Below are 25,538 nucleotides of genomic sequence, written 5' to 3' on the forward strand. Positions count from 1 at the left end.
GTGCTGGGGAGAATAGGGCTCTTCAGTTACGATAAAATGGAAAGCTCCCGTCTCTACCACCATTCTCCACTTCTCAATAGCCTTTTGAACGGGCCATAAAGGGGAATTCCACTGAGAAATGGTGGGCTCCACCAATCCGGCCTGCAATAGTCCCTGCACCATTTCACTCACCCCTTTTTCAGCCTCAGGCATCACGGGACAGGGATGCACAAAACGTGGCTTTGCTCTCTTTTCTAGTTTGACTTGTATTTCAACTTTAGTATTCCCCACATCCCACTCTGAGCAGACCTGTGGCCCGTCCATGGGCATGGGAACCTCCTTTTCTAGGGCCATCACTCTTTGGCAGGACCTGTCTATAACACAGTGACTCAGGACATTGGTTTCTAAAATCCTTATTGGGTGCCAAGTAGCCAAACTTTACCATACCTTTAATTTCTCGTCCTCTAATTGCTTCACCCCCTACCCCTTTTAGTACTACAGGGCACCCATTGGGGGGGGGGGTCTCATTGAAAGACTGTAACCTCTGCCCCTGTATCCATCAGGAACCACCCTGCCACCTCCCCACCTTCCATCTTAATTTGGACGAAATGGTACCTCCTAGAATCCCTGGGGATTCACCCCATCGGGAATGAGGGAAGGGGCGTCTGTTGCATCCCCTCCCTGCCCCCCCCCCAGTCTAGGTGTAAAGTCTTCAAATTGGGAAAGTGCCTGACCAGTGTCAGGCTTTTCTGGGGGGGTGGGGGGGGCAGGGGCGGCTGAGGGGACCGCCACAACTGCACAGCAGTTTTTATTCCCCGAGGTTATTCTCTCTCCAAAGTCTATACAAGTCACTGGTGGGTTTCCCATCAATTTGCCGTAAAGGGATCCCCTTCTTCCTTAGCTCAAACCAGAGTTGTCGGAGGGGAATTTTCTTTGAGTTCACTGACATCTCTTTTACTATCGCCACCTGCTTCAACTTTGGGTGTTCCCCTGTCAAATTAGTTGAGAGTTTGCAACCCTTTTATTATCTCCTTTAGGGGATGGTCTGTCCAGGTGTCGTATCATTGCAGCAAAAGGCCTTGCAAGGGACCTGACCCTTTACGAAGGGTGCTTTCCCAGGCAGTCCCAGTGACTATGACCCGCAGCGGGTCTGTCTCTAAGCGTCCCTTCAAAGCTGCCTCGATGAACACATCTCTGCTTAACTGTTGCACCGCCCCCAGCAGTCAACGCACCTTGGTTCTGTAGCGTGCCAATCTTTAGCCAATTCCCATGTGTCCAAGGTTTTTAATGCAAACCCAATTAACTGATAAGCATAATACCCTGACATCTTCAAATCACAGAATCATAGAAGTAGGGTTGGAAGGGACCTTGTAGATCTTCAAGTCCAACCCCCTGTCCGAGTGGGAGAAAAAAAGAAAAGAAAAAACTGGACTCAAATGAGTCCAGCCAGGTAGGCATCAAGCCTCTTCTTAAAGACCCCCAGGGTAGGAGCCAGCACCACTTCCCTAGGAAGTTCGTTCCAGCTCCTAGCCGCCCTAACTGTGAAGTAGTTCTTGCGGATGTCTAATCTAAACCTACTCTCCAATAATTTGTGTCCATTGTTCCTTGTCATGCCAGGGGGTGCTAGGTGAAACAGTATCTCCCCCAAATCCTTCTGGTCCTCCCTAGTTTATAGACAGTCACCAGGTCCCCCCTCAGCCTTCTCTTGTGAAGGCTGAACAGGTTTAGGTCCTGCAGTCTTTCAATGTAGGGTCTGCCCCGTAGTCCCCAGATCATGCGGGTGGCCCTCCTCTGGACCCTTTCAATGTTGTCCACATCCCTCCTGAAATGGGGCACACAGAACTGGATACAGTACTCCAGCTGTGGCCTGACCAGCGTCGCAGAGGGGGAGGATCACCTCCCTGGCTTTACCTGAAATGCACCTGTGGATGCACAACAAGGTCCGGTTAGCCCTGCCAACCGTGACCTCACATTGTCGGCCCACGTTCATCTTGGAGTCAGTAATGACTCCAAGATCCCTTTCTGCCTCCGTGCTCTCAAGAAGGGAGTTTCCCATTCTATAAGTGTGCTGCTGGTTTCTACTGCCTAAGTGCAGCACCCTGCACTTGTCAGTATTCAAACGCATCCTGTTTATGTTAGCCCACTCCTGTAACCTATCCAGATCTTGCTGCAATCTTTCCCTCCCTACTAGCGTGCTCACCTCACCCCAAATTTTGGTATCATCAGCAAATTTAAGTAGGTTGCTTTTCACCCCGTTGTCCAAATAGCTGATGAAGAAATTGAACAGCAGGCCCAAGGACCGAGCCCTGGGGGACTCCACTACTCACTTCCCCCCAGGTTGAATATGACCCATCCACCACCACCCTCTAAGTATGACCCTTGAGCCAATCTGCAATCCATCTGACTGTGTAGGCATCAATGCCACAGTCGCCTAGTTTTTTAAAAAGGATGGGGTGGGAGACGGTGTCAAAGGCCTTACTGAAGTCTAGAAAGACTACATCCACAGCGACACCTGCATCCATTGCCTTTGTGACCTGATCATAAAAGGCAATCGGGTTGGTCTGACATGACCTGCCCCTAATGAAACCATGCTGGTTGCCCTTGAGTATCATCCCTGAAGCCAGCCCATCACAGATGTGCTCCTTGAGGATCTTCTCAAAGTTTCCCAAGGATAGAGATAAGACTGACAGGCCTATAGTTGCCCAAGTCCACTCTCTTCCCTTTTTGAAGATGGGGACTTCAGCTATCTTCCAGTCATCTGGCACCTGGCCCAAGCACCACAACCGCTTGTAAAGCCATGCCAAGGGCCCTGCAATAACCTCAGCTAGCTCCCTCAACACCCTGGAGTGGAGAGCATCTGGACCCGCTGACTTGAACACGTCCAGCCCCTCCAGCAGCTCTCTAACCCAGTCCTCCCCAACCTGAGGTCTGGAGGCGTTCCCCTCAAGTCTGTCTGGCATCACAGCGGGGAAGTCCTGGTCCTTGCACAAGAAAACGGAGGTGAAGAATTGGTTAAAGAGTTCCGCTTTCTCCTCTGGCGCAACCACCAGATTGCCCAGCGTACTTTGCAGGGGCCCTGCATTACCTGGTGCCTTCTTCATCCTCCCTATGCATTTGAAAAAGGACTTCTTATTATCCTTGATCTTGGACACTAGTCCTAGCTCTATGTCCACCTTAGCTTTCCTGACAGCCCCTCTACAGCCCCAAGCAGAGGAGGTATACTCCTCTTTGGAGATAGCACCCCCCTTCCACTGGGTGTATGCCATCTTTTTGGTAAGCAGGCATTTCTGGACACCCTTGGTGAGCACTCTTGCCCCCCTTGCTTTTTGTTGGGATGGACTCTTGGGCCCTGAGTATCGTTTCCTTAAGGAACGACCACTCGTCCTGGACACTGAGTTCCCCTGCCCTCAAGGACCCCAGCGTCTCACCCACTAGTCTCAACTTGTTGAAGTTGGCCCTCCTAAAGTCTAGGACTACCATCTTGCTGCAGGCCCTTGACACCCTATTGAAATATATTCTCCGAAGCTTGTGCTGACTTATACCATTTCCCTGTGAAAATTTTTGTTATTACTGTCATTGCCTCTCGCAGGGTGAAGAATTTATCTTTCTGCCGGGTCACTACTTGATTAGTGGCCAAGTTTCTTTTGCGTCTTTTTCCCAGCCTCCCAGTTCAGTTTGGAGGTCTGCTGGCTTCCAAGGAGTCACCTCCCATTGCTGTAGGCCAGACCGCCCATGTTGATCCTGCTGCACTCTAGACTTCATAATGTTACTTACCTCTGATTGCACTGGAGGGGATCCTCCCTCCTAGGAGGTTGTCTCCTCTTTTATTTCTGGAACAGAGAGGGCAGGTTGGTCACCCTGGTCCCCGACTAGATCGGTTGCTGCCACTTCTGGTCCCTCCCCCTGGTTCCAGATCCTCTGATGGCAACAAAGTCGTCACCATTTGCCACAACAAAGAAATGGCACCTTTTAGCAACACGGTTTTCCCGAATTTTCTGCCTATTTGCCACTGGGCAAAAATGCCTTCCACCACAGCAAGGTCCCTCACCTCAGAGGACACCCATAGATGCACTCTTTTACTAAGCTCCACCAGACTCGTGGTTTTTCCCCGGCGTATGAACATATCCACTACTCCTCAGACACAGCTGGCCAGGCCGCCCTCAAGGAGGGGTCTTTCATGCCTGCGTTCTCCACCACTTGTAGGGGCTCCCTCCCTTCCCAAGGGGGAAAGTGAGTTACCCACAAGTTACACGCCAAGGTAAAACCCAGTTAAAACTCTTCATTGCAAAGAAAGCAGTATACACACAACCCAAATTATTATTGTAGCACACCTACAAACTGCTAGTGCGTCAGGCTGGAGGCAAAGGCACTCCAAACCCTATCCCATGTATTACCTGCTAGGTCTCAGGAACCCCACCCTGTGTCCAAGGTGGCGAGACTACCTCCTTTATCAGGTCCTCAACCTTGTCCTCTCCGAAGTAGTTCCGCCCAAGGCTTTGTTCTTATGACCTTTATACCTTTCTGCCTCCCAACCCCATGGGATCCTCCAATCACACAAATCTAGCCTTATCACCTTTTACGGGTTAGAGCAAGCCTCAGCATATGCTGCAAAGCAGAGTTACCTCGGGTCTTGCCACAGTTCCCTTTCCAAGGCAGTTATTTCAGGCCCTTAAGTTACTTAAAGCAGATCCCCTTTTTGTTATCTGCAGCAGATCAGCAGATGCATTAGGTCATTATCCCATGGCCTCCGGGTTCTCCGAAGCCCACTCCCACCCTGGGATGTCAGTTTGGCCTCCTCAGGACGGGCCTCACAAAAGTGCGGTGCCCAGTACTGGACACAGTACTCCAACTGCTGCCTGACCAAAGTCGCAGAGAGGGAGAGTATCCCTACTCTGGACCAGCTTGAGATGCATCTTTGGATGCATGACAAGGTATGACTGGCCTTGCTGGCTGCGGTCTGGCACTGGCAGCTCATGTTCATCTTGGAGTCAATAATGACCCCAAGATCCCATTCCGCCTCTATGCTTTCAAGAGGAGAACTCCCCAGGCTGTATGCATGATAGCTGCTCATGAAAATAGCTGATCATGAAAAACAGAACACCTTCAAACAGGAGAGACTGATAGAAGCTCACTCCACAATACACAATAGACTAGTGGTTAGAGAACTCCCTTGGGATATGAAAGGCCTAGGTTAAAGTCCCTCCTGCAAGTCAGGCAGAAGAAGGAGTTAAAAAACAGGTTTCACACCTCCTAGGTGAGTACTCTAACTAGCAACTTGGAACAATAGAGGATAACACTCTCTCTTCCACCTCATCTCCAATTATCTTGCAAGAGCCCAGTCTTTTAGGTCTGCTAGATCAGTCCATCAGCAGCAGCAGAAAGGGGTTTTGAGTACCTCCTGTCACTAGGCAACAAAGCTCCTTTCTAGATTAAACTCCAAAACCTAAGGAGCCAGATTAAAAGCCTTCTGCTCTGATCTCTTCAAGTGATTTTGCACAGCTGTATCTTGTGCTGATATGGAAACTGGTGCAAACATTTGCCTGCATGGGACAAATATAGATATGTCACCTTTATGATCATACCTCATTTCCTACCACAGTAAGAGGAGTGCAGAGGCTCTGCTGCTGGATCCTCAGGAGTCCTAATGAATAAAAATAAGCACAGCAAGAATTCTACTCCCCCTATCAAGGTTAACTTACACCCTGTTTTAAGTACATTGAAGGTCAAAGAGAGACTGAAGTCCGAAGTGTTCACATTTTGACATTTCTGCCACACTTTCAGCATATTCTCATCTGAAAGCTTTAAATCAAGAAAGTTGTAAATACTCATTATTTTAGAAATAAGACAGAGAACACTATATTTATAAAACAAAAATGCTTGAAAGTTGAGAAATTCAGCATGAAGGGTCACTAAACAAACTTTGACCTCATAAAATGAGTGTTAACAAGCCATTTTTTCCCCAACCACTATATCCCCATTTCCATAATTCATGCACATTTCCATTATGAACTACAAACCTTCATTCTCTCTAGTATAAAAGCAGTTACATATGGACCAGTCTAAGGCACAAAGCTTTCCTCCTTCAGCTACTTTCCATTTCTCAGGCAACCTGCAGTGTAAATAACCTATCAACACTACATTAAAGACCCAGTCTGCTTGAAGTACTGTGGCTCACTGCTGGGAAAAGGAAAACCAACAAGTCCAAATCATCACTTTGCCTTTCTTTTTCAACTTTTTATGTACTGTGCTGTTGGAACTGCAGTGACATCCCATTGTGAAAAGATACAAACTATAGGATGATTACATTCAGCTAGCTACCAGTAAGGAGTAAACATTGGGCAAAAAAGATGGTTAGATTAAATGGCTCACAGAAATTTAATTGGACGTTTCTTTATTTTCAGTGCAAGCCTCTTCTACTTAAAATTCACAAACCAACAGCCCCTGAAAGCCACCCTGCCATAAATTAAATACAAAGAAACTCTACCTGAAGCAGAGATTTTACCCTGAAAATGGTGAAATGCTGTAGATTTCACCAGGGACTTTACTATTTCTAATGGTTTTCCATTAAAAGTTCTCAGACACAGATATGAAAAAAACCCAGAGATAGTCAGATTTTTCCTCTTATTTGACCTTACTTTTGCATTTCCTGAGTCGAGGTGGAATGCGCTCACTGTCTCTCTCTCATTAAACACAAACACAGGCAAACATAAGGGTAGATCCCCCCCACCCCCAACACACTTAAGTCTTATCAAACGTAACATTTACCTTTGAACACTAAACTTATGAATGGAAGGTGGTCAAACATCCACATTTCAGGGTAGAATTTGACAAACAGAAACTATTTATCGAGGTCCTCTGTAATTACAGGAACATCATTAGCTCAAGAAAAAAAATCACTTAAAAATTCTATCAACTGCAAGCAACCAGACTAGTACTAAATGTGGAAGACATCAAAAGATATTTTTTCAGGATTTCTTGTGTCAGCATTTTCCCTCTCATTTTCAGCTACTGCGTATCTTAGTCACCCCTGTACAAATAAAGGTCACTTCTACAAATATACTTACATAATGAATAACTTTATCAGGCAAACAGTAATCATCAGGACACTGATCACATGAGATATTTGGAGAATCAGGACTTGATTTAGCTTCCTGTGTTATCTGTAGTTTCTTCACATAGCTATGAGATAGGGAAAAAAGGCAAAAAAGGCTTTTTAAATACTAAAAAAAAAAAAATACACTGCAGATCCATGCAAATTGGAAAGGACATTAATGGACAGGCACTAGACCCAAGGCTAATTTTAACTTGTATTTTAGTTAAATGGATTTCAAATTGACATGTCTCCTTGAACAAAGCCTTGGTAATTTATTGTTACTCAAGTTCTAGTTTCTATTTTAACTGGTAGAATTTTTTTATATTTAATTGCTCTCTCTCTCAGAAAGTAATTAACAATAAGATGCATCTCAGTGGTTTTAAGTGACCATCAAACCACAAAATTGAGACAAACACAATGTTGGGAAAGTAGGCTCTATACAAGTGCAAAACCTTGCAGGGTTAAGAATAGATTTTATTAACAAAGTCTAATCAAGTATGCTCCAAGTGTCGTAGGCTTAAAATATTCAAATCATCAACATGTTATAGCTACATGGCCAAAAAATGGAAATAAAACAAAGGGTAACAACTGATTTGCGAGATGCAGATTTCAGATACAATAAAGGAACGAAAACATATGAAGGATCAAGTACTATACAGTGCAGGCTCATAATAAGAATCTGACCATTATCACACAAGCCAGTGATGTAGAGTAGTCTGAGATCCAACTTGCAGCTATAGATATCATTGAAAACCAACAGAAAAAGGTTGGTTTCCATTTCCAGCTGGAACTAACTGCAGAAAGCACACTATCTGATACTTCACTTCAGCTGGCCCAGCCTTTCAATTAGATAACCTAAATCTCCACAGCCTTGCAATCTGTTGACTTGCACCTGTGCAAAGTAAATGAAAAATATTTTCTTCAGACTGGGTATCCAGATATGGTCGTTCTTACTGGAGAGTTAATAATCACCATGCCAAAGCTTAAGTGGAACATATATACATGCACATATGCTCACGGTCCACACAATGAGCTATTTAACATTTAATAAAAGCAGTTCAGTATGTATTTATTACAAAAATTATGCGGGGAAAGAGACTATACAAGATTTTGAAGCAATCTTTGGATAAAAGCCCATCATATACAACTCACACTTTGGGTTAGAGACAATCATATTTTTATCATAGGTTAATCATATATTAGGCTGAGTTTAGCCATGTAAGCTCGTAACTGCTATTCAGAAAGTTCCTGCTTAGCTGCTGCCTAATTCTTGGGCACCTACATTTTCTAGGTACCTCCCTGCTTGATTAGGCTCCTACAGTTTTGCCTCGGCGGCCTGTACCGCACACTTAAGTGCTTAACCAGTTAATCATATTTTAAATTGTAACCTGGCCACACATTCAATCAACCAAGGGTGTAATAAAACAAGGAATAAGTCACAAAATTACTCAACAAAAAATGTACAATGACCTCCTTCCTATCACACCGTTAATTGAACTTATGGCCAGGTGCTCCCCTGTGGCTAGGAGCCCAATCTGTTGATGAGGCTCCCAGCTGCAGGGGCACACACAGCTGATGGGGCTCACAGCTGCAGACATACCCCATGCACTCAAGCGGATGGGAGTGCTGCAACTAACAGGACCCCTAGCCACAGGAGCTTGCTACTAGCCAATGCTATTCTTCACTAGATCAGTCCCTAATCATTGCACACCCTTTTCCTCCAAGATCAAGTTTCTTTGTCAGTCTCTTCAATTACACACACACTCTGTATATGGGCTTTTTATCACGGATGTGGTTCCCCCCCCCGCCTTTTTATAGGAAATAAGCTACTTGCTTGGTCTAAATAAGAGATCACCAACCTGAAAAGCAGAAAAACTGCATAATGGATTGGTTACTGTTTTGTGTGCAAGTGGTCACACATTCACATCTGGTTATTTACTTTGTGAGTGAGAATCTAGTGCCTTTGTTATACAGATGCCTCGCTAAGTAACTGTTATATTTACTCCTGGTTTTAAAACTCTATTATTCTCAGGCATCTGAACAGAGTGACTTGTTAATCTTGTAAGCACCTTCAATTGCATTTACTAAACTAAAAGAAAATCCCAAATATCTGTTTGAAAAAACAAAAGCTTTGTTTAGGAAAGGCTATGGTTACAAAAAGAACAAAGAGGAGGAAAAGCAGGAGTAAAATTCCTTCAAAATGAAAGCCAAACTTCATATATTACTTGCCAAAAGAACCAGAGCTCCAGATGCTACCAAGAATTCCATGGGGGCAGGCTTCTCATCCCATGTACCTTAAAGTTTAATTTAATAAAAATAACTTAAGAGTCATCTTAATCATCGCATTAGGATGTTTTTTGTTTTAGGTATTCCTTTCCAGTGATTCATGTGGATCTCTAAGTCAAGGTTACCTACTAACCAGAAAAACCCAAGTGAAGTTTGAGTGGTAATAAATGATAAGTTTGTACATGGCACCATATTTTGCATAATGCAGACAAGTTACTCAAGACACCAAATTACATAACCACCGCTATAATAAATTACACGATAACGAATATTCTAAGCAAGTTAAGGATAAGAACTAGGTTTGAGTTCTACGGTATTTTGATATTGAGGTACTCCTATTAAACTTTGGTCAATTTAACAAATGTTCCAAAATTCTGCTTTTGCAGAAAAAAAAGTGTAGACCAGCGGTTCCCAAACTCAGATAAATTGCGCACTACCAATTTAAAACGATACAACCTTAAATACCACAAGCAAATTTGTCAATTCAACCTTAAGTACCACCAGCTAATTTTTCTCAGACACAGTAATTATAATAAATTTGTTACCATGTACCACTGACAGGTTGTCTGCATACCACTGGTGTTACGTATACCACAGACTGGGAACTGCTGATGTAGACCATATGTCTGTCTATTTATGCTGTGAGTTAGGAGGCAAAGGAACACAAGAACTGAAAGGGGCCTTCTGCAACAACAAGTCAAGTCCTCTACATACATAAACAGTCCAGGAATCCCCCTCATCTTGTCACTTTGAAGCCCCATATCCAAATACAAGGCACAATAAATAACACATCAAGGACATTCTGAAACACACCATAGGTAAAAACACAGACAACAAAGACACTACTTATGTCCTGCCACTGCAATAACATGAAAGTAATCAGTTAACAAATGCTAAGATCCCACAGCAGTGCTGTCCTATTGGCAGCCTGGGGGCTGCATACAGCTTGCAAGAGATTATTGGTGGTCCCCAAGGCCCAGGCCACTCCACAATGTGCTGATGCCAGGAGTCTGTAAAAAACTTAGCAACAGTTAGGATGCTAGCATGAGCTGCTTGCCCGCCACTGATTCCTGACCCTTGTTTGTCCCATAGATTATAAGCTATTTTTTGCCAGGCACTCTCTCTGTTACATTTGTACCGTGGTGTCCTAACTTACTAGTAGGTGCTACAGTAACACAAATAAGCCATTGTATACCCAGCCTTAGAGACTGAAATTTAAAAAAAAAAAAAAAAAAAGAATCACAGCTTCAATGCAACTCAAAAGTGACATCAACCAATCCTTTTCTGACTTCTGCTGTTGATTCTTGTTTTTTTTTAACGCCATTTTAAAATTATGCATGGCAATCATCCAGTATTCCAGAAAGGCTGTACTTTGATTAGTATGCTTCTCACACCTGCACTTCTCTTTCTTAGCTCAATTAAGGTGTGACATCTCACTCAACTAGTTTTTACTGAATATTAAATTTTTTTCCAAATACTTAGTTTGCTTCAAATCTGTTTCCACAAAATGAGCAATATGTTTTCAGGGACTGCTAGAAAGCAATACCATTCAATCATGTTATAAGGAGCAAAAGATGAATAGGTAAAAGGGATGTAACATTGTATTAAAACACCAACACAGTTATGCAAAAATAATTATTAGCTCTGATAGAAACATACAATATATGACAATCTACTTAAATGCTCATACAAATGTTATCTTCATACATGTTGTACTCTGCCTCTCCCTTACAGAAATGCTTCCTGTAAATCATGTTCTCATCAAATTCTTATGACTTCCTGATTAATATTATGCATCTGAATCCCCATCCTGATGTCTGTACTATGCTATAAACTCTGGATCACTCCCAAGGAGATGATAAAATGAACAAAAAGTTACTATTTTACTTTCTCATACCTGCTTTGCCACCCCCTAAGCAACTAAAACATTTTCTTTTCAGGCCCTGAAGATTTTAAAATTGTTGCTTTATGTTCATAAAGTCCCAGCATGTGCATAACAGAAAAAGGATGTATTTCTTTAGTCTTTTCATCTGTATTCCAAGGCAGCATAGCATTGTTGATAACCCCAGTCCCATACCTTCAGTGTACAAAAAGTTTCTTTGCAAAATACAGTACAAAATGTTGGTCCCCCAAATAAATCATTTCTTTTTTTTTTTCTTCTTTTCATCTGCTGCAATTTTTAGTTTGGCTTCTTCCACTGTAAGTGCTCCCAGCTTCTTCTTTTTTGCTTTCTTTACCTTTTCCTTGATAGCTTCAATATCAATTTTTGTTTCAGTAGAAGCTATGTAAAAAGAGTTAAAAAAGAGAATCAGTCACCCATTCTGTTTTTTTTTTTTTTTTTAAGTATACACTAGAAATTGACTACAAAGCAAGTCCATATCTGTATACCTTAAGTGGTCTCTAAGAAAAATAAAATTCAAGGCGCAGAATTTTAAAGGTTTTTTTAAACTATTCTAACATTATTCCATAGCTGGATTTGGTAGAGTTGATAGCATATAACATGTATTAGAAACCATTTTTTTAAATAGCATCTGAGAACAGATGATGGACTCTGCACTGAGACACAATATCTGACACCTGTCAAAGCATGAATGCATTTTTGTTCCAAAAATTAACTTAAGGGATGTGCTGCCTGGCTAAAACATCCTGGCTAAAACATCCACAAATGCGTTAAAGAGGTGTTTTGTTTTGTTTTTAGTTTTGGAGGAAGGACACGAGTTGTGGAATTTTTTCTCTCCTTATTTTAATTCACCAGTCACGGACCTGTGCAGAGGAACAGTAGTGATATTGTTAAAAGTATATTTATACTAAGCATATCAGAGCATACGAAGAATCATGAGTTTGCACAAAGTGTTCTTATTTTTCATAAACTACTACTTATTCCTACACAAAAATGAACCAGCACTTTGGGATTTCAGTTCTTTCCTAACATATAAAATACTCTTGTAATTTATATGGGAAGATAAAGAGGTAAACGTATCATACATAATATCCCAAAACGTAATTCCCCATTTGACAAAGGAGATTGTTGCTGACAAAGCTCATCTCCCTGACTAGTTAGTCCCTAAGGGGGACTAACCCTGCTATACCTTCTGCTGTAATTTGTCTTTATATTTCAAGTGCCATCCACAAAGTTGGTCATTTCTTTCAAATTAATGAAAGCACGAGCATGCCACAGTGAATACATTTCTATTGCTACTTCTTAATACCCAAAAGCTGAAGTAAGAAACAAATCTGTGATCCAGGGGACCCTCGTGAAACTACAGAAATACTGTTCTTGGATATTTTATTTACCCCTACCTATCTGCAATTCCACTAATGGATTTAGTTGGTGAAAATCAACCTAGGCTGGTCCTTCTTGCCACAAAATAAATTTTCATATTCTATACTACCACCCACTAAACTAAGGAACAGCAGACAAAACAGCAGAAAGGGTTTTAAAACAGGAAATAAAACTTACCTTTCTTAGGTTTTACAACTGGCTTTTCCTTGGGTGGGATGAATGCTTTGTTTCTTTCCTCTTGTCTTCTACTAATGGCTTCAGCTTGTTTTGCCTAATATTACAAGAAATATGGTCAAAAACTTTTGTTGCCAAGCACATAAAACAAAGCAAGAATATGACTAACCTGTATGATAAAGGCGAAAACAAAAATCAGAATAACTTTACCTTTTTCTCTTCTACTCTCTTTCTTTTTTTCAGGCTCTCTTTCAAGAAATATTCTCCACTTGCCAATTCTTTATCAATCTGTAACACAAAATCAAAAACATGTTTATGGACTATGAAGAAAATGTAGCCAAGGTGTTTAAACTATGACTTCTCAACAACAGGTATCAACTGAGTAAGGCTCCCAGTCACAAACTACTTTGGATCAAGATGGTCAAGCCCCTTTACCTTTCTGTGAAATAAAGCAGAACAGTCTGACCTGGCTTTCTGGCTGTGGAGGTGGGAATGGTGTGTATTCCTTCTTAATATTTTTCTTCTTTGGCTCCTTGCGTTTTTTCAAGTTCTTGTGTTTGAACCGCGGCAAAAATCTTTCCCAACTCTGTCCTCTTAGTTTAGGGTCTTTTGATAGCTCCCTTTTAATCATGAGAGTCTGTAATAATTAAAAAATAGTAAAAAGAAATATTTAAAAACAAGATCGCTGTAGCACCACAGAGATCCTGTTGGCATATATGCTAAATTGCATTACTTTAAGCATTACTACAATAAAGCACAGAAGAAAACTAGGTTGCTTTAAGCAAGAGCAGTGAGACTAGAGTGTACTTGCGCTCAGACTGAAGGACAAAGGCCCCTGACAGACTATCAATTAAAGGCATAAAGGGCATCTATACACATACTCTGGGAGTTGGGGGAGGAACACAGCCAGCACTTTACCGCTCTAATTAAAAGCGGCCAGAGCATCACGTGCATCAGCATCCCCCCGCTAGTTAGAGTGCCCACACTGCCATTTCTCAGCACAGGGATGTGACACTGGAGTCTATGACACTAGAAACGACTAGAGTGTGGTAATCACCACGCTCCAGCAGACTCAATCAATTCTGCTCTAACACGCTGTTATAACAACACATTGGAGCAGCCTCCCACCACATGTATAGTCACCTCATGGAATCTAATCCACAAACACAAGAATAGTGCCCTACCATCCTACATGTGCATGGCAGGAGGCACAACTGTGGCATCAAGGACCATATCCTAATCACATTCTATTGCCAGTGCAGGAGCCTGGGATCATGATCCCAGGCTCCCCTAGACTGGTAAGTACAAAGTTTAGCAGTGCCTGGTGCACCAAGCTCAAAGTGCCAGTCAGCCTGGCCACACGTTCAATTTAAGGCATGATGGGAATGAGCCACAAAAGTTATTACACATTTTGTATGAGAACTCTGTGGCTTATTCCCTATTTTATTAAAGCATTATTTGCATGAACTTGCAGCCTCGTTGCTACTTAAGATGCAATTTAGTAGTTAATTAAGTCCTAAGGGGCCAAAGTATACTAGTTTACACATAAATCAAGGCAACTTGGCTATCATATAAATGAACATGCAGTTTTCCTTTATTGCTCAATTAGATGCTATTATTATTCTACTGATGTACACAACTAAGGGTATTTCAAGATAATCTGAAGGAAATATAGTCTTCTTAAAAGGTGCAACATAAAAGAAATTCTCAAAATAAGGCATCATATGAATACTTAACAAAGATGCTTTATTACAAGGAATAGAATTTGGAGTGAAAGACTGCTAACCACATGTATGGTGTGAGTTAATGAGCTAGCTAGTCCATATACATAGAACTACACGCACCTTAATATTATATATGGGATGTATATTCTTCATGGTGTCCAAAACAGCTCTTCTAACCTAGTTTATAAAAAAAAATAAAAGGAAATTGAACTCATCATTGGCATTATAAATTGTACTAACATAATAAATATTAAACAATACTTTCAAACTCCTTCGTACCAGTGAAATATTAGAAGAAAAATCCTCCTCTGAACCTTTCTGAATTAGCTATCTTAGATGGCATTTGTAACTTGGGTAAATATGTTTAGAATAAGAATATTAAGATATGTGGGGAGCTGGAGGAAAAGCAAGGGCAACACTGGACCCCTTGTCAGATGGGACAACTGACAACCAGGAAAAAAACCAACCTATTAAATGTGTCCTTTCGTTGGTCTTTCATCAGTCCCATGGGATGCCCATGTCTGTGACGGGACAGGGAGGTCTGGCTGAGGGAGATCTCCTGCCCTCCATTAATGCTGAACTCGTGAAAGAACACCAGCTGGAGTACTGCGTCCAGTTTTGGGCTCCACAATTCAAAAAGGAAGTGGAGAAGCTTGAGAGAGTGCATAGAAGAGCCACGAGCATGATCAGAGATCAGGAAACAAGACCTTACGATGACAGGCTGAGAGCCATGGGGCTCTTTAGCCTGGAAAAGCGCAGGCTCAGGGGTGACCTGATGGTCACCTACAAGTTTATCAGGGGTGACCACCAGGATCTGGGGGAACGTTTGTTCATCAGAGCGCCCCACGGGATGACGAGGTCAAATGGTTATAAACTACTGCAAGACCGTTTCAGGCTGGACATAAGGAAGACTCTTTTTACTGTCCAAGCCCCCAAGGTCTGGAACAGCCTGCCATTGGAGGTGGTTCAAGCATCTACATTGAACACCTTCAAGAGTAAACTGAATGCTTATCTTGTTGGGATCCTATGACCCTTTGGGCAGTGGGGCTGGACTCGATGATCTTCCGAGGTCCTTTCCAGCCCTAACATCTATCAAATATGTTCATTACGTTAATGGCCTCTCTAAAGTGTGGCTGTTTCAATATAAAGGGGCAAAATCCAAATTTCTCAAATTTACTTTTGTTTTCTTTAAAAAAAAAAAAAAAAAGTTCACAATATTCTCTGGAACTGTTTAATTCCACTAAACAGTTGCTTTCAACACATTCTTTTGAAGCATTTATAACTCAATTTTACATTCAATCAAGGTTAGTTTTCCTTTAACACCAAGGAAATTAACATATTTACTTAGACATAAGATGTCCATGAACACAAGATGACCACCAATAATTATTCTATATATGAGAAATTTATACATTTGTTGCTATTTTTCAAATATTGAACCTAATTATTGGAGATTTGCCTTGAATTTGTCCCCCTTTCCACTGCTATAGAAGGGAATATATCTGGGACATCAGGCAGCCACCATGCCCTGTGCCTCCCCCCATATTTCTTCCACCTGTGGCCCCCTCCCCAGCTCCTGGCAGACCCTGCTCTCCCTGAGTACATGGAAATGAAGAACAAATTTGAAAACACTGACCTTAAAAATAAACAGAATGTTGGTTATATTTTTCCATTACTGAATGCATGCAGATTTTGGCAGCAGTTTAATGACAAACAATGTATTTAATGAGATTTCCTTGTGTGCACATGTGAGATCAGGGCTTTTTTTACCCCATGCTGATTATACTGTCTTGTATACAACCTTGTCTTGCATTTGAGTAAATACAGTAGTTTAAAATTCCTGTATCTTTGCATTTAAGTTTCCAAACGAAGACTATGTCTTGCATTGTTTCTGCTTCTTATGGTCTATGAAGGACATGGATCAATTTACATTTTTCTAAAAAGCAACATATTTAAGAGAGCTAAATTTATTCACTCATTCCTTGGAGTCTCAGAACAGCAAAGACTTCCTGGGCCTGAAAAAGGGTGATTGCACCCAAAAGCTTGTCAAGAACTTTTTTACAACTACTTAGTTGATCTAATAAAAGATACCACATCTACTCAAAGAACCTTGCCGGCCTATGTCCTTAGACCAGCACGGCTATAACCAAAAACCCCAGACTCATACATGCATATGCAATGAATTAACCCATTTAGCAGTAACAATATGATTCAGCTTATGGTAAACAAACTGCTTTTGTATTAAACAGCGGCACAGGTATCGTGTGGAAGGTTGATGGGTGTAGGAGTCTGTCTCACCTACCACTTAGGGCAGGAATTGGCAATCTTTTGCCGTCACAGGATACAACCCAGCCCCTGTCACAGGCCACAGATCTCCACACACTGACACCCGATCGAGGCAGTTTGGGTAAGTGTTAGAGGTGCTTACGTCTGCAAACTTTCAAAAGTTTGTCATTAAGAAACAGGTGCTTTCTAGATCTGCTTAAAGTTTGCTGGATCTGAGCTGGGAAGATGATGACTAAGATCTATCATGGAGCTGGAGGCACAAGTCTCTTAAATAAGCTTACCTCTTTTATCCCACTAAAAGGTCCAACAGCTGAAACGGTGTTCCCTTGTACCATGATGTAACAGTTTGTTAAAAGTTCCAGGGCCTATACAAAAAAGGAAACAAGTATAAACTGGAGACCCAACACACAGGTAAAATCTTTGTGATTGTTGTGCATGCATCATGTACCTTCAGAGTAGATCCTTTTGGCCCAATAAGTCTGCCTCTTCTTTTTAAAAACCTGTCTCTGTTTCTCACTAGAGATCCTATTTTAATGATATCGCATGCAGTGTCATCCTGAAGGATACGCACAGCCTAAAAGCAAAACCAAAGATAAGAAATACAAGAAATGGTTTATCCTACAGCAAATCCTCACCTTTCAGCGCACTAAACTAAATGAAGGAAAAACTCATTACTACATCTTAAGCATGTGCCAAGAAAAGTTTACTCTATCCCTCTGTTAAATACTTCATTATTCTATAAGCAGTTCTCTTTCAAAGCTCATGCTTTATTTTGTTCCACTGAATTGACTGAAAACCCTAACTTTTGAAATGAGAAATACTAAATTAGATTTAAGATAATATTAAAATCTCTTAAGTACTTTATATGAATTACTTTTTTTTTCTACAAACCTGCTCAAACAGAACACTTCTTGCTAAAAGCTTTATTAAGTCTCTTGCTCTGATGATCATATATGGGTCAAAGGTTTTCTTCGTTGTGGTGACAGTCATGCTACCTTCAATTAAATCCAACGATGCATTTATATGCTGCAATAGTTAAAAACAAATCATCAGCCACATGCAGCCAGTCTCATCTTTAATAAAAACCTAAGGATTTTCCATCAAAAGAAGTAGGATACCTGAAATAAAACATGTTCACACTATACATTTGATTTCTACTATTTCTAAACTGACTTCCAGATTATTAAGTCTGTGGGAGCAACAAGCTACAGTTTATTCCTAAATAGTGCTTGAAAAGACACCAATCTTGACCTGCACAAGTGGTTCAATTCGAGTCTGCAAGAACCTCAATTAGGTTTACAAGCTGGATTCTGACTGCTTCGCACAGTCCCCATTAATTTCAGCTGGGCTCCCCACAGACTCAAGAGTCTAACCTCTTAACTTCAACTGCAGAACTAGATGGTTCAGGTCTTAAGGTACACATGCATCTGGAAATACATACTGAGAATGCCATCAAAATAAAGTGAACCCACCCAGGAAGGTAGACTAAGTAACCTGCATAACTGCAATCAACTTTTCAAATGGCAAAATGTAGTTTTATGAGTTAGTCTATGAGTATCTAGGAGTCATTCATACATGTTCATTCAAGGCTTTCTGCACCAGTGGCCAGCACTCTTTCAAGTAAGCCTCTCTGTACTTTGGAAACAGAGTTGCGAAACTGCTTTCTTCTAGAAGTCCTCTTGGGTTATCTCCTTTTGTAAAGGGCGCTTCTTTCCAGCCGTCGGGGACAGTGAGAAGCTGTGATTCATCCACCACTACAGACAAAAACGTCCCAGCATTAGAGAGCTTCTCTTTTCATCACCAACTCCCTTTTTCCTTCTTTTAATGGGTGCATAATGTGCCAATTTAAGGTACATTAGCCATTTTCAAGGTGCATTCAGGGTGTAAGTCTATACATGCAAACCCTTAATGTGTCTTAAAAATGGTGATTTTAGGCTACTTGTGCCTAAAATTGACTTCTACAAAAGAAAGCATCACAATTAAGCAGGCACAGCTAAAGCACCTTAACGCACATGTAGATGTGCTAAGAAGCATTAACACTGTGTACACTGATTGACATGGGATGCATTTGAGTCACAAGTCGGTCTGCATTAATGACCCTTTGCGCATGCATGTGTAAACATGTGCTTCAACTACTTTAATGCACGTTACGGCTAGGCGCAAGTAAAAGCATGTGCAGATGGGCCCAGTAGGGGCAGAGGTGTATTAGACCCACGCTAAGGGAGGTGTTGAGTGTCTCCATCTCCCAACGCAAGGGCAAGGCGGTGCAGGAAACCCACAGGGGCGCAGAGTCCCCAGCCCCGCCCAGAGGAGGGGGAGAACGCGGCCCGCGTATGCGCCCCCAGCCCCGCGGCGGAACCCGACAACCGCCCGCGCCCGCGGAACATCACCGTTTCCCGCCTTCTTTTTAGCGCGGCGCTTGGCCCGAGCCGCCGCCGCCGCCGACCTCCCGCTCTCACTCTTGGCATCCACAGCCACCGCCATGCTGCCTGCCACGCTCTCACCCCTCCCCCAGCGCAGCGGCGGAAGTGGCGTAGCCGTGACCGGAAAAGCCGCCCGGCCCCGCCACAGTGCATGCTAGGAACGCCAGACTGGGCACTGCTGCGCGCAGGCGCCGTGCGAGCAAACCGCTGGCCCCCGGTCCTGGGGCTGCTGACGCGAGCGGAGGTGGAGCACGTGGGCTTCGTACTACAGCCGCGGCGCCTCCCGTGAGGAGCAGCTCGCGCTGCCCCAGGCCCCCAGAAAAAACAAGACGCGCCCGTGCCGGGCTCCCCTGCGCATCTACACGTGCACAGTCATGCAAAGCAACACAGTGTGGTCAACGCAGTTCCGGAGTTTATTGCCCCCAGGCGCCACGTTTACACGTACGCCCAGGACGCTGAGCCGGGTCGGTAGGGGCCAGGGCTCAGGCGGCTGCGGAGGGGCTGGCGGGTGAGGAGGCTCCAGGGGTGGGGGGGAGCCCCAGCTGGTATGTCAGCACCTATCGGTGTCACCACACCCAGAAAACCCCAGCAGGAGGCTAGTACTTGTGTTTACAAGTACGAACCTGGTGCGGAGCTGTTTCTTGCGGCCTACTAGGGCCACGTCTATAGACATGAATGCCATGTGCCCCCAGAGGCTGGGGGAGCACAGCAACTGCTCTTAGGCGGCTGGCCCATGGTGGGGGTGAGCAGGGAGGTCCTGCACGTGTCGGTGGGGGGGTGAGCACCAGCCAGTAGTTGGTGACTACCTGCAGACTGCCAGCGGTGGCAATCAGGGACTGCCTGCACATGCCACTGTTAGTATTGGCAGGAGGAGGTACTGCTGGCAACATCAACACCACTTGTTGCAGGGGGGTACACCACCAAGCTCAGGGGGGGTCCATGTGCACCCCCTACACATCGCTAATGCAGAGAAATTAACCATCTCTGCAGTAAGGCAACACCACAGTAAATGTGTAGGACCACCCTCAGTGACAGGCTTGCCCTGGCTCAAGCTGTGGTAGGGGGAGCAGCACTGCAGGAGGTTTGCATTTGTGTAGATCAACACCCAGAGCAAAGCAAGAGTGCCACCAAGTGGGCAGCTGCTGCTGCCAGCTGGCAAGGCCTGAGTGGCAGCAGGACAGACGAGATTTACAGTCAAGGCCCTGCCGCACATTACACATATTTAACCAGCTCGTGGTGTATTGTGCAATAAATTGAGACTGGCCAGGTGCAAAGCAAACCTGGCCACATGTGCAAAGTAATGATTTCATAGATTTCATAGACATTAGGGCTGGAAGGGACCTCGGGAGATCATCAAGTCCAGTCCCCTGCCCAAAGGGCAGGAAGTCAGCTGGGGTCATAGGATCCCAGCAAGATAAGCATCCAATTTACTCTTGAAGGTGTTCAGTGTAGGTGCTTGAACCACCTCCGCTGGCAGACTGTTCCAGACCTTGGGGGCTCGGACAGTAAAGAAATTCTTCCTTATGTCCAACCTGAAACGGTCTTGCAGGAGTTTGTGACCGTTCGACCTCGTCTTCCCTTGGGGCGCTCTAGTGAACAAACGTTCCCCCAGATACTGGTGGTCACCCCTGATAAACTTATAGGTAGCCATCAGATCACCCCTGAGCCTACACTTTTCCAGGCTAAAGAGTCCCATGGCTCTCAGCCTGTCATCATAAGATCTGTTTTTCTGACCTCTGATAATGCGCGTGGCTCTCCTCTGGACTCTCTCAAGCTTCTCCACATCCTTTTTGAATTGTGGAGCCCAAAACTGGACGCAGTACTCCAGCTGCGGCCTCACCAAGGCCGAGTACAAGGGGAGAATGACGTCCCGGGATTTGCTCGAGAAGCATCTATGGATGCAAGCCAGCGTTTTGGTCGCTTTACTAGCCGCAGCATCGCATTGCAGGCTCATGTTCATCTTGTGGTCAATGATGACCCCCAAGTCTCTTTCTTCTGTAGTGCTATCCAACGTAGCACTGCCGAGCCTATAAGCATGCTGCAGGTTTTTCCTCCCAAGGTGGAGAACCTTGCATTTTTTGGTGTTAAACACCATCAGGTTCTCGTCTGCCCATTTGCTGAGCTTGTCCAGGTCAGCCTGGATCACCCGCCTATCTTCTGGCGTGGATGCTTTGCCCCAAAGTTTGGTGTCATCGGCGAACTTGGCCAGTCCACTCCTGACTCCAATGTCCACATCATTAATGAAGATGTTGAACAGGATGGGTCCCAGGACAGAGCCTTGAGGGACCCCACTGGTCACAGGACACCACGATGAGTGACTGCCATCGATTACAACCCTCTGGGTCTGACCACGCACCCAGTTTCCCAGCCAGCGGATCGTGGTGGAGCCAAGGCCACAACTGGCCAGTTTGGCCAAGAGGTGATCGTGGGATACCAGATCAAAGGCTTTTTTGAAGTCAAGATATATGACATCAATCTCTTCTCCCTTGTCCAGGTGATAGGTCACCTGGTCATGAAAGGAAATGAGATTGGTCAAACAAGACCTACCTGCAACAAACCCATGCTGGCTATCCCTTAGAATGTTAGCCTGGGCCAGTCTGTCAAGGATGGCCTCCTTAATAAGCTTTTCTAAGATCTTCCCCAGGATAGAAGTCAGGCTAATGGGCCTGTAGTTAGCCGGATCCACTCTCCTCCCTTTCTTGAAAATCGGCACCACATTGGCCTTCTTCCAGTCTTCGGGCACTAGAACACATCGCCAGGAGTTTTCAAAGATCCGTGCCAGGGGCTGGGCTATGACGCTCGCCAGCTCCTTGAGTACCTTGGGGTGTAGATTGTCAGGGCTGGCTGACTTGAAGGTATCCAGCTTCTCAAGGTGTTCCTTCACGAGGTCAGCATTTATGGAGGGTAGGGGATCCCCCTCACCCAGATTTCCCTGTCCCATAGCAGGCATGGGCGTCCCGTGGGACTGATGAAAGACTGATGCAAAGTACCTATTTAATAGGTTGGCTTTTTCCTGGGTGTCAGTTGCCAGTTGCCCCATCTGGTTTAGCAGGGGTCCAACATTGCCCTTGCTTTTTCTCCAGCTCCCCACATATCTGAAAAAGGACTTTCTGTTGTCCTTGATGCTTGAAACTAGTTGGAGATCAGTTGCAGCCTTGGCTTTCCTGGTTTGCTCCCTGCAGGACCAGACCAGCGTGGAGTAATCCTCCTTGGAGGTGAATCCCATCCTCCATCCTTTCTAGGCTTTCCTTTTTAGCCGCAGGAGGTCCGCTAGGTCCCTAGAGAGCCAGGGGAGCTGCTGTGCCTTCTTGCTGCCTTTCCTCCGTTGTTGGAATAGATTTAGCTTGTGCATTGAGGATCGCTTCCTTGAGAAGCAACCACTCTTCTTGAACTCCCATCTCCCTGGGGTCAGGGTCCCTGACGGCCTGACCGACAAGCCTCTTGAGCTTGTCAAAGTCGGCTTTTCTGAAGTCAAGGACTTCTGTGTTGCTGACTGACTTGCCAGCTTTACGGCGGATGGTGAAGGTGATCAGTTCGTGGTCGCTGTCACCCACGTGGTCATCCACACACGAGAGAAAGCTTTGCGACCACTCGGATTTTGCTGAGTGATCTTCCCACGAGATGTCCGGGTAATTGAAGTCACCCATGACAACCAAGGTCCTGGAGCAAGCGGCCTCAGTCAGTTCCCGGGCGAACTCCTGGTCAAGCTCAGGACTTTGAGTGGGAGGTCTGTAGTAGACTCCCACCATTGTGTCCCCTGTGCCGTTTTTCCCACGAATTTTTACCCAGAGGGTCTCTAGCTGTCCATGCCGGTCGCCAGCATCAGCTTGCAGGGACATGTAGCTTTCCTTCACATAGAGAGCTACACCCCCACCCCTTTTGTCAACACGATCCCTCCTGTACAGGGTATAGCCCTCTATACCCGTGGTCCAGTCATGGGTGGAGTCTCACCAAGTCTCCGTTATCCCAATGACATCATAATTCTTTGCACTGAGCAGGAGGACAAGCTCCTCCTGCTTGTTACCCAGGCTCCTGGCATTAGTGTACAGGCAGGCAAGTGTGCCCTTGGGGGCTCTTGCCTTGCCCACAGATTGTGCCAGGGCTGGGGCAGGGGTGGGCTCCCTTAAGTGCCTTGGTCTGCTGGCTTTGCAACGGTTGCTCAGCGGGCCAGCAGTGGCAGTAGTCCCCCCATTCCCCAGCGGGCTTAGTTTAAAGCCCGGTGGAGCAGGTCAGCCAGCCTGGCTGAGAAGAGCCTCCTCCCCAGGGGAGAGAGGTGGAGGCCATCTCTTCCCAGCAGCTCGCTGCCTCTCTTGCCAAAGAGCGGGCTGTGGTCATGGAAGCCAAAGCCTTCCCGATGACACCAGCTCTGCAGTCTTTGGTTCACTGTGTGGATCCTCCTCTCCCTCCTCAGCCCATAGCCCGAGACTGGGAGGATCGACGAAAACACCACCTGAGCTCCCAGACCCCTAAGCCCCACTCCCAACTCCCAACTCCCTGTAGCGCCTCATGACCTGGCTGGGGGTGCTCCGAGCCATGTCATTGGTGCCCACGTGAATAAGGAGCATGGGGTAGTGGTCTGTGGGCCGGAGGAGCTGCGGGATCCTCTCCGCAATGTCTCGGATGTGGGCCCCCGGGAAGCAGCAGACTTCCTGGGCTAAGGGGTTGCGGTGGCAGATTGCCCCCTCAGTGCCCCGCAGGATGGAGTCTCCCACAACAAACACCTTATGCTTTGTCTTGGGGAGAGCGGGGCCAGTAGCTGCGGTTGAGCCTGGGTTGCCTGCGGGAGCTGGCAACTGAGCAGGCTCTGCTGGGGCTGCAAGAGGTGCAAATCTGTTGCTAAGCTCCTGCGAGGGAGGGGCCTTGGTGCGGCGGGCCTTCGGGCCCTTGACCACCTTGGTCCATGCCCCTGACTGGGCAGAGCGGGAGGTCCCAGAGTCCTCCTTAGTCGTGGAGGGAGACGGCGCTGTCCCCTGCGGCTCCCGGGGGAGAAGGGCCTGGCAGTAGGAGTGTATCTCCTGCTCGCAGTCCCTGATGACACGCAGTCTCTGGACTGTGGCCTGGAGCTCCTCCAGCTGGCGCGCCAGAGACCCCAGTAGGGAGCAGACCCCGCAAGGGGAGGTGGCCATGTTCCTGGGCCCCAGAGCCTGAAAAAGGGACAGGCAGCCCCCGCAGCCAAGAGCCAGGGGCTCCGTCTGCGTGGAGCCCGGAACCATGGGCTCCGTCTGGGTGGCCGTCTCTGAGGTGCCCGATGGGGGGGCCACAGAGCCCGAGGGGACCCTCGGGGTGCGGCGCGTGCCCATGCGTGTCATGCCTCTGGTAGGCTGGCTACGGCTGGGGCTGACTACTCTGGGGGGCCGCAGGCAGGGTCTCGTGCCCTCCCACGCCCTCTCCTGCACGAACTCCACGCTAACTCGAGCGCCTGTTTATGCAGCCTGTTCGTGCGGCTCCGGTCGCGGGGTCTCTGGGGGGCTGGGCCAAGTAGGGTCCTGGGCGGGGGCTTGACCCGGCTGGCACCAGGCAGCGGCCCCCTCCCAGGGAGCGAGGCGTTAACCCCTTCCCGCCACAAGCCCTGCTTACCTCCGGCTGTGCTGGGGGTCGGCAGGGGGCTCTGCGGCTGCTGAGGGGGCGTCTGGTGGGTTTCGGGGGAGCAGGGGCGCAGCAGGCTTTACCCGCACGTCTCTCACCGCTCCAGAGCCTAACTGAGCCTTTTTTCCCCCCCCCCCCCATTTGGCGGGCCCTTTTAAACTGTGTGCATGCGCAGTGGGCCTGCTGTCGGGGAACGCTGGTTTCTCAGGCCAGGGGGGCCCTGCCCGGGATTTGGGGGGCCCTGCCTTACAGGAGGGGGACTGGTGAGTACCCCACTCTTTCTCTTGTCACTCCCTGGGGGGCTGGGCCAAGTAGGGGCCTGGGCAGGGGGGCTTGACCCGGCCGGCACCAGGCAGCGGCGTCCTCCCAGGGATCGAGGAGTTAACCCCTTCCCACCATGATCGTGTAATTAACTAGTTGATCCTGCAATAAAAATAGAAACCAGCCATACCTGTGAATTATCACACCATAGAAATAGCATCCAGCAATAAAAAGAACCAACCACCTACAAAGTTCATGCTTGAAAGTGTGTAACAGTTTTCTAGCTGTTTCTATCCAGCTCGGGTTACCATACATCCAGCTTTTCCCAGACACATCCTCTTGTTGGATCCTCCAATCTCCATCTGGGCAGGGTTTTTTTAATATAATTAAATGTCCAGGATTTTGGTTCAGCTCAGCTTCAAAGTTTTTCCCAGCTTGCCCTA

At 45.8% G+C, this 25,538-nt stretch overlaps 1 protein-coding gene across 2 annotated transcripts; it reads right to left on the reverse strand.

Moving 5' to 3' along the window:
- Positions 1-7,525: 7,525 nt before the first annotated feature.
- Positions 7,526-19,416, reverse strand: KRR1 (KRR1 small subunit processome component). 2 transcript variants are annotated; one of them, XM_090042557.1, is made up of 10 exons: positions 19,216-19,370; positions 18,401-18,579; positions 17,717-17,851; positions 17,274-17,399; positions 17,107-17,190; positions 14,660-14,716; positions 13,282-13,452; positions 13,026-13,103; positions 12,819-12,912; positions 7,526-11,639 (listed from the first exon to the last, which is right to left on the reverse strand). In XM_090042557.1, the coding sequence occupies exons 1-10, from the start codon at positions 19,307-19,309 to the stop codon at positions 11,497-11,499; spliced, it is 1,161 nt and encodes a 386-aa protein (XP_089898683.1). In that variant the 5' UTR covers positions 19,310-19,370; the 3' UTR covers positions 7,526-11,496. The 2 variants fall into 2 exon arrangements, with proteins under 2 accessions (XP_089898683.1, XP_089898684.1); XM_090042558.1 differs by lacking the exon at positions 18,401-18,579 and having other exon boundaries at positions 19,216-19,416.
- Between the last annotated feature and the right edge of the window lie 6,122 nt (positions 19,417-25,538).

Source organism: Crocodylus siamensis, chromosome 4 (assembly GCF_052110815.1).
Source record: "Crocodylus siamensis isolate JL-2025a chromosome 4, ASM5211081v1, whole genome shotgun sequence".
NCBI classification, from domain to species: Eukaryota; Metazoa; Chordata; order Crocodylia; family Crocodylidae; genus Crocodylus; species Crocodylus siamensis.

What these genes read in the sequence shown, in the direction of transcription:
- KRR1 (XM_090042557.1), bottom strand. Translation starts at nt 19,309, where the DNA reads ATGGCGGTGGCTGTGGATGCCAAGAGTGAGAGCGGGAGGTCGGCGGCG. An exon ending in GAAGTGTTCTGTTTGAGCAG is followed by an intron (nt 17,400 to 17,716) that starts GTTTGTAGAAAA and finishes TTTTGCTTTTAG; the next exon opens with GCTGTGCGTATCCTTCAGGA. An exon ending in AGAGAGTAGAAGAGAAAAAG is followed by an intron (nt 12,913 to 13,025) that starts GTAAAGTTATTC and finishes TTGTAATATTAG; the next exon opens with GCAAAACAAGCTGAAGCCAT.